The sequence below is a fragment of the Pipistrellus kuhlii genome, unplaced genomic scaffold (assembly GCF_014108245.1).
Source record: "Pipistrellus kuhlii isolate mPipKuh1 unplaced genomic scaffold, mPipKuh1.p scaffold_m20_p_24, whole genome shotgun sequence".
In the NCBI taxonomy this organism is placed as follows: Eukaryota; Metazoa; Chordata; class Mammalia; order Chiroptera; family Vespertilionidae; genus Pipistrellus; species Pipistrellus kuhlii.
In genome coordinates, this window is record NW_023425523.1 from 250,577 (window position 1) to 263,342 (window position 12,766).

The 12,766-nt window shown below is 60.8% G+C and overlaps 1 protein-coding gene across 1 annotated transcript; it reads right to left on the reverse strand.

The window, feature by feature from the left end:
- Window positions 1-2,225: 2,225 nt before the first annotated feature.
- On the reverse strand, window positions 2,226-11,119 carry LOC118727442 (butyrophilin subfamily 2 member A2-like). The gene is made up of 7 exons (XM_036453245.2): window positions 10,753-11,119; window positions 7,519-7,866; window positions 6,481-6,762; window positions 5,723-5,902; window positions 5,023-5,043; window positions 4,892-4,918; window positions 2,226-2,833 (listed from the first exon to the last, which is right to left on the reverse strand). Exons 1-7 carry the CDS (start codon window positions 10,844-10,846, stop codon window positions 2,226-2,228), a joined length of 1,560 nt encoding a protein of 519 aa, XP_036309138.1. The 5' UTR covers window positions 10,847-11,119.
- Window positions 11,120-12,766: the final 1,647 nt, after the last annotated feature.

The following is a 12,766-nucleotide window of genomic DNA, read 5'->3' on the forward strand; positions in this document are numbered from 1 at the left end:
AGGAATTTGGGTGGAGATGTGACTGTCTCAGCCCACAACACCCTGCCAGGCCTTAAGGTGGTAGTGTTGTCTCCCTCTCCCAGCTGCTGGGTTTCCACGAATTGTGGGGATGCCCTAAAGAAGGGTCTGGCTCATGGTTTTGGGCTTGTCTTCTTTGCATGTACCTCACCAAGCTAAGACAAGGACTGGATGAAGGCATCATGGAGGGCACTGTGTTCTGTGGCTCGTTACTGAGCATTGGGTCTGGTGCTCTTCCCGGGGCACACACTGCTGGCACGCTGGTAATAATCAGATCGGACCCACGGATGGGTTGGCATGGTGGTAGCAATGACCTCAGTGCTGATTGACCAAGCCAGTGCTGAATGTATCTGCACTGTGCCCCTTGGAGTCTGTGTAGGTGAAGTGCCGGCAGGGCAGTGAGGAGGCCTGGGTGGCATGGTGACGGGTTTCTGTGTGGAAGAGGGACTCTTGGGGGTGGGAGAGTGAAAAGACCCTGGGGCCAGGCTGAGTGGGAATGCCGCTGCAATGGAGAATTCCCAGAATAAAGTGAAAGGGAGATAGAACCTCAGAGGAGTCAGGGAAGTGAGGTTAGAGTGAGCTTGCAGGGAGGGTCCAAGGAGTCTGACGCACCTGAATTCCCCCCAGAACCTACCCTTCTGCAGCCCCTTCCTGCCACCTGGTGGGGTGAGCCCTCCAGGCAGGGCTACATTCACGAGGTTCTAGGAAAATGGGGGACTACAAACCTTAGGGACTTTTAGGGGTGAGCAGGAATTCATTCACCTTGCTTTCCTCTTGTGGGGCACCCAGGAGGTAGCCGATCAATGATTCTCCTCATTGGTGTTTCTACCTCCCTCTCCCTCTCTGAAATCCATAAAAATATATTAAAAACAAACAAACAACAAAAACACACGGAAGTCCAGCTAAGCACTGTGTGGTTTCATTTTCGGCGTGGGGAATTCATTTTGTTATAATTTCCTTTTCCGGGCTCTTCTCCTTGAAAACCCCCTTCCCAGTAGATTTAATGGCTCCAGTGCATGAACTGCAGGGAGCGGCTCCCACTCTCCTCGTTTGTTGCTCCCAGGAAGCCTCCCTTCCAACCTCGGTCTTTATTTGACCTGAGGCCGGGCTCACCCACTGAGGACAGCCTTTCCTGCCAGGGTATCTTTTGGAAACAATTAGTGGCAAGTATTTCATTGGGATCTGCCCAAGATTGCGCACCTTCTCACGTGTGTAGATGTGGGGATCCAGTCTCTTAAAGCCAGACATCAGGTTTGCAAAACACAGTGCACAATGCCACACACATTACTAGCGTTTATTTTGCTCGGCAAACAAGTCATCTTGCGCAAAAATGACTGCGCAAGATGTTAGCCATAACCTGTTTATACTGTCAGATAAATACAATGGACAAATGTATCTTTGAAGCGTTTCAGTCCAATATAATAAATACTCGCAGTTGTATAATAAGCAGAAGCGAGCAGAAGCCCTCTGGGGCCTTGATAACATTCCGTGAATAAAGACATCCTGAGACCACGGAGTCAGAGACCAGCGGCCTGGCCCCGGAACCCGGGCCTCGCGAGGAACCCGATCACTGCTCACCTGTGCAGCCGGGGCCTTAAGCCTCCGGTCACTCTCAGGGATAAGTGCCCCTGCCCGGGACACCTGAGCCAGGCCCAGTCCCCGGGGAGCCTCGTCTTTCACCCTCTGTCCTCTTTTCCATTCTTTCAGCCGGGGCGCTTCGCTGTGTAGGCTACAAACCCGGGCCGGCGGGGCTGGCCTGCAGGTGCTGGGACCCTGGGCCCTCTGGAGGGGGCTCAGCCACACGAGGGCCAGGGCCAGGGCCCCTGCAGCCCCCGGTCCCTCTCCCTCACCCCTGATCTCCAGGGTGGCTGTGAGAGCTCAGCTCCCGGAGCACCTGCTGGCCTCACTCCGGCCCGCGGTGCGGTGTCTGGTGACCACTCAGGGGTGTCTGGTCCACTCAGGCTCGATGCTCCCTCGTCACCTGACTCCAGGCCAGAACTGCCTCTCTCCTGGGCTGGAGCCGCGTGGGGCTGACCTGGCCCCTGCCCCGTGCAAGGGAGCAGCTGCTGCAGCCGCAGCCTCCCGGGGCGCCGGGCCTGGGCTGCGAGGGTGTGAGGGCCTCAGAGGGGGTTCTCTCTCCGGGGTGAGCAGAGCGGGCGCTGGCGGGAGGGGCGTCCGCGCTGGCGGGAGGGGCGTCCGGGGCTCCCCTACTCTCCCAGGACCTCCTGGCTGCGCGGGGTCCCCGGCCGGTGGAGCACCAGGCCGCCCTCCGGCACCGGCAGGCCCCGCGAGCCCGTGAACGCGGGGCAGACAGCCAGGGCACCGTCGTCCGAGGCCACCCGGACGAAGGGCCGCAGCGGCCCCGCGAAGGGCGCGCGCGGGCAGCTGTAGAGGTGCGAGCGGTCCCGCGCGTCGTAGAAGGTCACGTCGCCGGCCTCGTGGTCCAGGAACACGGCCACGCGGCGGAGGCGCTGCCGCACGGGCAGCACGCACTCCGGCGAGGCCAGCGCCCGGCAGCGGCCCTCGAAGCTCTCGAGCGCCCAGAAGCCGTGCTGCGGGGCCAGCGGCGCAGCTCCGCGCCGCGCCGCGGCCTCGGCGCACACGCCCACGGACCAGGCGCGCACGTCCCCCACGTCCACCTCCCAGCAGTGCCGCCCGGGGCCCAGGCGCGGCGCGCCCAGCACGCACGGCCGGCAGTCGAACCGGGTGGGGGAGTCGGGCAGGCGCTGCCGCCCCGGGCCCCGCCGCACGCTGCGCCGGTCCGCCGACAGGAACAGCTCCGGGTGCGCCGTGTCCGGGTCCAGCACCACGTCGGCTGCGGAGGAAGCGCCGGTTAGGCGCGGGGTCCCTGCGAGGCCCCAGAAGCGGGGGGGCCCGGCCCTCGCTGCGGTGGGATCCCCATTAAGGACCCCATCCTGGCCCCATCCCAGGCCCCATCCAGGCCCCATCCCAGGCCCCATCCAGGCCCAATCCCAGGCCCCATCCCGGCCCCATCCCAGCCCAATCCCAGCCCCATCCCAGGCTCCATCCAGGCCCATCCCAGGCCCCATCCTGGCCCCATCCCGGCCCAATCCCAGGCCCCATCCCAGGCCCCGGGGTGGGAACCTTCAACCTGCTCCCACCTGCACGGATGGACAGCTGGGCCCCAGTGCAAGAGCTGCCAGAGCGGGTCCTCCTCCCCACATCCTGGGGTTCCCGCCCCCCTTTTCTCCTCAATACCTATGACCTCCAGACTCTCTAGCAGGAAACGTTCCTATTGGCTTCCTCCGCAGAGACCCCGGCCCGCCCCCTGGGAGCCTTAGGGCCGCCTTCTCCCCGGACACCCGCTGGCACTTAGACCTCCTGACGGACCCAGGCTCCCTCAAAGGGCAGCAGGAGGACAAGGCCCCTAAGCCACTGCCCCGGAAGGCTGCCTGGCCAGGGGAGGAGGTTCCCAGCCAGCTGTGCCTCACGCCTGGGCCCAGGGGCCTCTCTGGCCCAGGAGGAGCACCCCCCCCCCCCCTTCGTGTCTGAGCCCGCCACCTCCATTGTGCTACAATGCCTCCCTCCCTCCCCGTCTTGGCGGCCCAATGGTGACACTTCTGAGATTCACCTAAAAAGGGAAGGTCCAGCCCTGGCGGGGGGTTGGGCTCAGTGGGCAGAGCTCGGCCTGTGGACTGAAGGGTCCCGGGTTTATCCTGGTCAAGGGCGGGTACTTGGCTCAGGCTGGACCCCAGGCCCTGGTTGGGGCGTGTATGGGGAGGCCCCCAGTGATGTGTCTCCCCCATATCTATGTGCCTCTCCCTCTCTCCCTTTCACACTCCCTACAGGTCAGTGGGAAAATATCCTCAGGTGAGGATTAACCATCAATCAGTCAGTCAATAAGGAAAAGGCCAAGCACCTAAAACCTGGCCTCTGATGCCTCTGAGCAGAAGGTGCGGAATCACACAGGAGCTCACCCGGGAGGCAGGTGGATGCTTGCCCCGGCCGGCTCCCTGTGGGCTGCGTACAGCACCAGGACTTTCGGGCAGGAAGACATGTCCTGCGGCAGCTCCTGGCAGCCCCCTGGCTGCCCCACCCACAGCTCCCCCCCCCCTCCCGCAGCCTGCACCTCCCCCGGTTATAACTGTCTCAGCCAGGAGTGTCCTCGCTCACGTTAATCACAGGCTTGAAGAGTCACGACCGCGGAAACATCCCCTCTGGGGAAGTCCGCTCTGCGTGCCTGGCCTCCGTGGTCAGGGTGAGTGACACCAAAGAGTCGGGGTGGGAGAGTGGCTCCCCTCCCGCTCCTGCTGGAGGCAGGAGGGCCATTTCCTCGGATGTTAGTGTTCACCCCGAGGACCGGGTCCAGCCCTCGGAGACACACGAGTCCCTCCCAGAACTGGTTTTCGAAGCAGCTGCAGGCACACTGACCGAGACGGAGGAACGGGTGGTTTCCTCAGTGCACAGTCAGGCGGGCTCAGGGGTTCAGCGTCCGCCCGTGAACCAGGAGGATCCAGTTCGATTCCCGGTCAGGGCACATGCCCGGGTTGTGAGCTCGATCCCCAGTGGGGGAGGGGGTGTGCAGGCAGCAGCCAGTCCAAGATTCTCTCTCACTGTTGATGTTTCTATCTCTCTCTCTCTCTCTCTCTCCCTTCCTCTCTGTGAAATGAATAAAAACATTTTTTTTTTTTTAAACAACAAGGGTGGGAAGAAAGCAAAGAGTTGACCCCAGCCCCGGAGTTCCCTGTGGGAAGAGCTGGGATGCCTCCCTGGGTGGGGGTGGGATGCTGTGAGTGAACTGACCCCAGCCCAGGCCCCCACGCCCTGTGGCCCCGGGTTCCCCTCGGCGTACACGTCCCTTTGGCTGGCTGGTGGGGGAAGGCTCAGGAGGTGAGGGATGGCCGGTGCTCACCTGCGTGCAGGAGGCCTCTTCTCCATCCTGCAAGGGGACAGACAGTGAGCTTCCTGGTGACCGGTGACCGGTGACCGTGGCCAGCAGGAAGCTCACGGCGCACAGGGCCACGCGGGAAATGCCGGACTTACGCAATTCTTCTTGAAGTTGCTCTGAAAAAACAAACAGAAGCACAGGAACGTCCTCAACACGAGCAGTTCTGTGCCCGTAAGCCGATGATAAACAAAGGCCTGAAATCTTTCTACGGACCCCCTTCCTCCTTTCCCCGCCCCTGCCCCACCTCTCAGAAGTGCCAGGTCCCAGAAAGGAGGTAGGACCAGGTGGCTGGACTGTCTTGGCTCAGTGAGGTTTGCTTTCTTTCAGCAACAGGATGCTCTCTGCAGCCAGGTGGGTGGATGCAACATCTGAGTAAGGCAAAAGGGAGCTGTGTGTGTGTGTGTGTGTGTGTGTGTGTGTGTGTATTTGTGTGTGTGTGTGACAGGAGACACAGTCCCGAGCCCTGACACAGAACTCTTTGTTCTCTGTCCCCCAGGTGACCTGCCCTTTTATTCCTTCACTTAAAAAAAAAATGTATTTTATTGATTTACAGACAGGAAGAGAGAGGGATAGAGAGTTAGAAACATCAATCAGCTGCCTCTTACACCCTCCCCTCCTCCCCCAATTGATGTGCCCGAAACCAAGGTACATGCCCTTGACCAGAATCGAACCTGGGACCCTTCAGTACACAGACTGACACTCTATCCACTGAGCCAAACCAGTTTCAGCTACTTCTTCACTTTTGTTAGATGTTCTTCCTCTCTTTTCCCACATGTTCTTTCCCCAGGTCCTTACGTGCCATTTCTTTCTCTTTATTTTTAAGATCTTTTTCCAGGGCTAGAGCTTCTTTTCTCCTGCGGACTTTCCTGGCGAGACAGATGCTGCTGAGGATGATGATGAAGAGGAGCAGAGCAGGCAGGACCACAGCCAGGGCCCCCATCCAGGGGAAGGGGGACGAGCTGGGGATCAAGGGTTCTGGAAGGGGGCCCAGAGAAGTCCCAGTGAGTGCGGCCAGGGCTGTTTCGGGGAGAGAACCACCACAGGGACGAACGTCAGATTTACCCTCAGAAAAGAGACTCCCACACCTGAGTCTGGAGAGTATCCGGTGTCCCCCTTGTGATGTGGGGAGAGGCCTCAGCTCGGCTGCTGCCCAGCTCTTCAGGGCCCACACCCTCCCTCTGCAGCCCCCGCCCGACCCCCCACCCCCCACCCCCTACCCCCTACTGTAGCCCCCTCCCAACTCCCCACCCAGCTCCCCTACCCTAGCCCCCCTCCCCCCTTACCCCCTATCCCCCACTCCTCACCCCTACCCTCCACTGCAGCCCCCTCCCCACCCCCCATTTCTTACCCCCAGCTCCCCCTACCCCCCACCCCCCCATCTCCCAATCCCTACCCTCAGCCCCCCATCCCCCACCCCCTCTTCCTCCCACCCCCCACCCCCTACCCCCCACTGCAGCCCCCTCCCCACCCCCACCTCGCTGGGGCTCCGCTCTGTCTGCTGAGGACGCTGCCCGCTGCCCTCCGGCGGGGCCCCCAGAGGGCAGGGAGCTAACCTGGAATGAAGATCACAGAGTCCTTCTCCTGGCCCAGCAGCGTGTTGTTGACGGAGCAGGACATGTTCCTCACGGAGCTGTCCGTGACAATCACGGCCAGGGTGACCCTGAAGAGGCCGTCAGCGTCCTGGGCGTAAGCCTCCTCCAGGGCGGGCGTGACCTCGCCGTACGGGTCCCTCCACACGGCATGCGGCTCGGGGTACCAGCCTTCCGACGTGCATTCCAGCCGGATGCCCCCCTCCTCGTGGTCCTGAATCTCGATGAGGGGCGTGGAGCCCAGGCCTGGGACAGATAAAGACTCAACAGTCTGATTCTGAAGCGTGTTCTCGATAAAGACTCTCAGATCGCTAAGGAGCATCAGCATCATCTGTGGGGCTTAGGAAGCTCGGAACAGGGCATCTCAGAGGGAGGGCGGGGAAGGGCGGTGGGTGGGAGGTGATCAACCAAGGACCTTGTATGCGTATGTGCATGGCCCATGGACACAGACAGTAGGTGGTGGGGCCTGGGGTGGGGAGGGGGGGCCTGGAGGGGGTCGATGGGGGAAAGGGGATATATGCAACGTTTTCAACAATAAAGGTTTTTAAAAGCGTTAGGGATTAAACCTTCTCTCTGCTCAAGAATCCCCTGTGTTCTCTGTGCTTCTCAGGACTCCATTCCCCCAGCTCAGCAGGGCAAAGCCACTGGTTGGGCCCTGGGGAAGGAGGGGGCCGTCCTCCAAGGTTGAAGGGCAAAGTCCTACCGGTGGCTCAGTGATTGAGCATCGACCTATGGACCAGGAAGGAGGCCATGATTTGATTCCCGGTCAGGGCACAGGCCCGGGTTGCATATGGGAGGTGTGCAGGAGGCAGCCAATCTATGATTCTCCCTCATCATTGATGCTTCTTTCTCTCCCTCTCCCTTCCTCTCTGACATCAATAAAACATATTTTAAAATATATATATTAAGAACAAAACAAAACAAAGCAAAACAAACAAACAAAAACCCCCGACAGGGCTGCCGGGGGTCCAACGTCCAGCTCTTAAGAGCGACAGGACGCACCTGCCACCACCAGGCGCACGGCGGCCTGGTCGTAGGACCGGCCTCGCTGGAAGTAGCAGTGGTAGGCGCCGTCGTCGTGGGCTGTGACGTTGTGAATGACGAGGGCCACCCTCCCCTGGCCGATGTCCTCTCTCACAAAGGTGGTCCGTCCGCGGTACTGAGCCATCTGCTCCTCCGGCCGCTCGCGCCCGTCCACGTACACCAGCACGGCCGGGGAGAGCCGGCCCCGGCACCACCGCACTTCCATGTCCTCGGCGCTCTTCTCCGGCGACAGGCGGCAGCGGAGCACGGCGCGCTCCCCCACCAGGGCCAGGATGGGCTCCTCGGGCCCCACGACCGTGAACTGGGCTGCCGACAGAGGCACAGGCTCAGGGGGAGCCCCGGCCCCTGGACCTACAGCCTGGTAGGGAGAGCAGCTGGATCAATCGGGAAAGGAATCCTATTCTTTTAAGTCTAAGGACACACGTACTTATGTGCATAGGGGGTAAGGTTCTCACATGTGAACAGGGGGCTACGTTTTTCTTAAGTTTCCTTTCCAAGCCCTGTGCCAAGTGATTGGGGCAATGACTCAGCTTTGAGTCCAGTGAGAAGAGCCCATACTCAGGGTCACCAGGAGACAAAGCACCGTCTGATCAGCACCATCTTATCATCTGGGGACTAAGGACAATAGCGGGCGGCTGAGACCCCCAGGCCTGCACACAGCGCCCCAGTCCCTCTCCCTTTACACTCCTGTCCCTGCACCTGCTGGAAGACAGCACTTGATGCTTGTAAGCGCCCTGTCTGCTTGGTGGGCTTGCCTTCTCAGTGAACGCCTTATAGACCTCAACCTGCCTTCCTGATTGGACACAGTGACAGGCGGCCCAGCCCACCCGGGTGTCCCGGTAACAAAAGGAAGTGGCTCTTCTCGGGGACAGCTATTCCTGGGCTGAGGGGTCTGGGGCCGTCACTGTGGCTGGTCGGAGCTAGAGACACCTAGTGGGTACCTAATTAGGCGGCTAACGCTTGGTGAACAGAACACATAGAGGCCCACATGGAGCACCTGCAGACCCCGTGCTTAGGGGTGTCCTGGCCCCCAGTCCAGTCCAGCCTGGGGGAGGTTGGGACTGGAACTGTCCAACAGGGTAGCCACCAGCCAGTCCCAACTGAAACCTGCTGTCAGTGTGAAATGCACATAGCCCTGGCCAGTGTTGCTCAGTGGATAGAGCGTCCACCAGCCCTATAGGGTCCCAGGTTCAATTCCAACCAAGGGCAGGCTCCTTCCCGGACCTGATTGGGGCACATGCAAGAGGCAACCAATCAATGAGTTTCTCTCACATGGTTGACGTTTCTCTCTGTCTTTCCCTCCCTCTTCTTCTCTCCCTAAAAATCAATGGAAAAATACCTTCCCGTGAGGATTAACAACAACGAACATTGGAATGAGGCCCGGCCAGCGCAGCCAATTGTGGGGAAGCACGGGACTTGGTTGGAAGGTCCGTAAGGAGGGTTCTCCGAAAGGCCGGGGCCTCTGAGGGGACCTTGCCGAAGGTGGCAGCCCTCCTGTGACTTTTCCAAACACGCCCGAGCCCGGGGTTTTTGCCAGATCCTCTCTGTTTAGTCTTTAAAGACCTACCCTTGTAGGAGCAGGTGCTTCCTCAGGAATACTCACTGGCTGATCGAACCGAGAGGTGAATTTTAGTTCCAGCTGTTGTGACAATAAAAACCAAGAGGCGGGTGAGCAGGGTACTTGATGGCAACAGCCAAGTAGTGCCTTAGCCTCTCTCCATAGAAATGTGTGTTAGAGCGTCTGTCCATCCGTCTCTCAGGGTGTCCGGGCCCGGCAGGCAATCAACGATTCTCTCTCATCATTGATGTCTCTCTCACTCTCTCTCTCCTTTCCTCTCCGATAAAGTTTGAATTATATTTTAGCTACTTGGGGATTATGTGCCTTTCAACTGGGGATGCTGGTGTGCACGAAGGTGTGAGTACACATGGAGGGAAGTGTGGCAGCGCCCCACCTGAGACCAGTGTCCACCTGAGACAGCCCCACCTGAGACAGCCCCACCTGAGACCAGTGCCCACCTGAGACAGTCCCACCTGAGACCAGTGGCCACCTGAGACAGCCCCACCTGAGACAGCCCCACCTGAGACGGCCCCACCTGAGACAGCCCCACCTGAGACATCACCCACCTGAGACCAGTGTCCACCTGAGACAGCCCCACCTGAGACAGCCCCACCTGAGACGGCCCCACCTGAGACAGCCCCACCTGAGACATCACCCACCTGAGACCAGTGTCCACCTGAGACAGCCCCACCTGAGACAGCGTCCACCTGAGACAGCCACACCTGAGACAGCCCCACCTGAGACAGCCCCACCTGAGACCAGTGCCCACCTGAGACGGCCCCCACCTGAGACAGCCCCACCTGAGACAGCCCCACCTGAGACAGCGTCCACCTGAGACATCACCCACCTGAGACGGCCCCTACCTGAGACAGTTTCCACCTAAGACTGCCCCACCTGAGACAGCCCCACCTGAGACGGCCCCATCAGGGACAGCCCCACCTGAGACATTACCCATCTGAGACAGCCCCACCTGAGGCGGCCCCACCTGAGACAGCCCCCACCTGAGACAGCCCCACCTGAGACATCACCCACCTGAGACAGCCCCACCTGAGACAGCCCCACCTGAGACAGCGTCCACCTGAGACATCACCCACCTGAGACGGCCCCTACCTGAGACAGTTTCCACCTAAGACTGCCCCACCTGAGACAGCCCCACCTGAGACGGCCCCATCAGGGACAGCCCCACCTGAGACATCACCCACCTGAGACATCACCCACCTGAAGTGGCCCCACCTGAGACAGCCCCCACCTGAGACAGCCCCACCTGAGACATCACCCACCTGAGACAGCCCCACCTGAGACGGCCCCACCTGAGACAGCTCCACCTGAGACATTACCCATCTGAGACAGCCCCACCTGAGGCGGCCCCACCTGAGACAGCCTCCACCTGAGACAGCCCCACCTGAGACATCACCCACCTGGACGGCCCCCACCTGAGACGGCCCCCACCTGAGACAGCCCCTACCTGAGACAGCATCCACCTGAGACAGCCCCACCTGAGACAGCCCCAGTTGAGACATCACCCACCTGAGACGGCCCCACCTGAGACAGCCCCACCTGAGACATTACCCATCTGAGACAACCCCACCTGAGACAGCCCCACCTGAGACGGCCCCAGCTGAGACGGTCCCTACCTGAGACCAGTGCAGACAGGCCTTGGAGGCCAAGGAGGGGGAAGAAGAGCAGGGGGTCTGGCAGGGAGACACGCAGGGAAGCTGCAGACTCCATGGCGCCCAGGACCAGTCACTGGGGAGGCGGGGGTGCAGGTCGGGACGCAGACCTGGGGAGTGGGCAGAGGCCTGGCACCGCAGTCCTCATCAGCAAACGTCCTGTGGCTTGTGTTGGTGCCATCAGAGCCCCCACCTGTGTCCTGGGCACCCCTTCCTCTCTGGTTCAGGGTTCAGGGTCCTCCCCACAGACAGACTCCGAACGTTCCATGGCCTGAGCCAGTGAACCTCCGTCCCCGCTGGCTCACTCTCAGCCTGAGCTCGGTTTTCACAGGGTCACCTGATAGCTTTTGGTCTCCTTCTCCCCCGGGGCTCTTTCTCCCTCCTCCCCTCCTCCCCTCTCCTTCTCTTCCTTCTCCTCTCCCCTCCTCCCTCTCCCTGTCCCCCTTCTTCTCTTCCTTCTCCTCCTCCTCCCCCTCCACCCTCCCTTCTCCTCCTTCTCCTCTCCCCTCCTCCCTCTCCTTGTCCCCCTCCTTTCCCCTCTTCCTCCCCCTCTTTCCTTCTCCCTCCACCCTACTCCCCCTCCCCCTCCTCCCCCTCCTTCCCCTCCTCTTCCTCCCTCTCCTCCCCCTCCCCCTTATCCCACTCCCTCCGCTGTGCGCCCTGAGGTGGGCCCGGAGACCCCTGGAAGCCCCTCTCCGGGACCCGCCCCCACACGGGCTCCCTCGCGGAGCCCTCAGGCACCTGTCGAACTGAGGGACTGACTGTTCCCTCTGTCACCTGCTCATGGGCTCAGGCACGACCAGGAGCAAACCATCCCACCCGCGGGGAGGAAAACTCCCCCTCTTCCCCCAGCAGGGGTGGGGAGCGGGGGCTGAGGGGCTGGGGGGCTGGGAGGCTAGGAGGGGGGGAGCCTGGGGGGCTGGGGGATGGAGGCTGGGGGGATGGAGGCCTGGGGGCTGGGAGGCTGGAGGCTGGAGGCTGGGGGGCTGGGGGCACGGGGGGCTGGGTGACCTCCTGGCTCAGGGGCTGCCGCTCAGCCAGAGCCGGCCTTTCCTTTGGAGAAAATGGAGTTTGTGCCTCAGTCTTGCCAGGCCCTGCGGACTGTGCGTCGCTGCTGTGAAGACAGAGGCTCAGGTACACGTGTGTGTGGTTGTGGTTGGAAGTGGACAGGGGCTGATATGAATGTAAGCACTCCTTCCCCCAGCCCAGGAATCTCTTCAGAGTAGCTGGGCTGGTGGGGGACTGGGGGCTGGTGAGCAGCTGGCAGGTGGGGAACTCAGGGAAGGCTGCGAGGAGAGAACAGAGCCAGCAGCTGCCATGGAGGCCTGTGCCTCTGAAACCAGGGAGTGAGACAGGAGGCTGGGAGGAGGAAGCCTCTCCCTGAGAGGTGGCACTCGTGCCTGCAGGCCATGGCAGGCCAGATGATGACTGGTGAGCCCAGCACCCTTACGCCCACCCGATGCTCTCTTCCTGGGCCCACAGACCTCAATCGGATCATTGTGTGCATTTCTCCTACAATAATTTTCCCATGGAACATTTCACAGCGTTCCCCACCTGTGCCTCAATGCGTTCTCTGGAGACCGCTAATTTCCTTCTAAGTTCGACACTGCAGTCAGCACACAGGCAACAGTTCCACCAGCAGTTATTCCAGGACTGGACTCTGGTCCCCTGGCCATTGCCTTCACCTGACTTGTTCCCTCACATCTGCCTCCTGGGACAACTCCGGATGCTCCCAGCCTGGAGGGTTCCCAGCTTCTTCTGACCCCCAGCAAGGAATGGCACCCTCGGTCCCTCCATTGCAGGAAACTCAATTCTGCCAACATCCAGAATTAGCAAGAACCAGACTGCTCCCTAGACCCTCCAGAAAGAACCCCAGCCTGCAGACACCTGGGTGTCAGCCCGGCCATGGCCACACTGGGCTTCTCACCGACAGAAATGTGAAGAAAGGAATCTGTCCTGCATTGGGCCATGAAGTTTG

Excerpts from the sequence above, each read along its gene's own strand:
- LOC118727442 (XM_036453245.2), bottom strand. The coding sequence starts at position 10,846 with ATGGAGTCTGCAGCTTCCCTGCGTGTCTCCCTGCCAGACCCCCTGCTC. Across the intron at positions 5,903-6,480 it reads CTCTGTGATCTTCATTCCAG|AACCCTTGATCCCCAGCTCG; the intron begins GTTAGCTCCCTG and ends GCCCCCTTCCAG. Across the intron at positions 4,919-5,022 it reads GCAACTTCAAGAAGAATTGC|GATGGAGAAGAGGCCTCCTG; the intron begins GTAAGTCCGGCA and ends GTCCCCTTGCAG.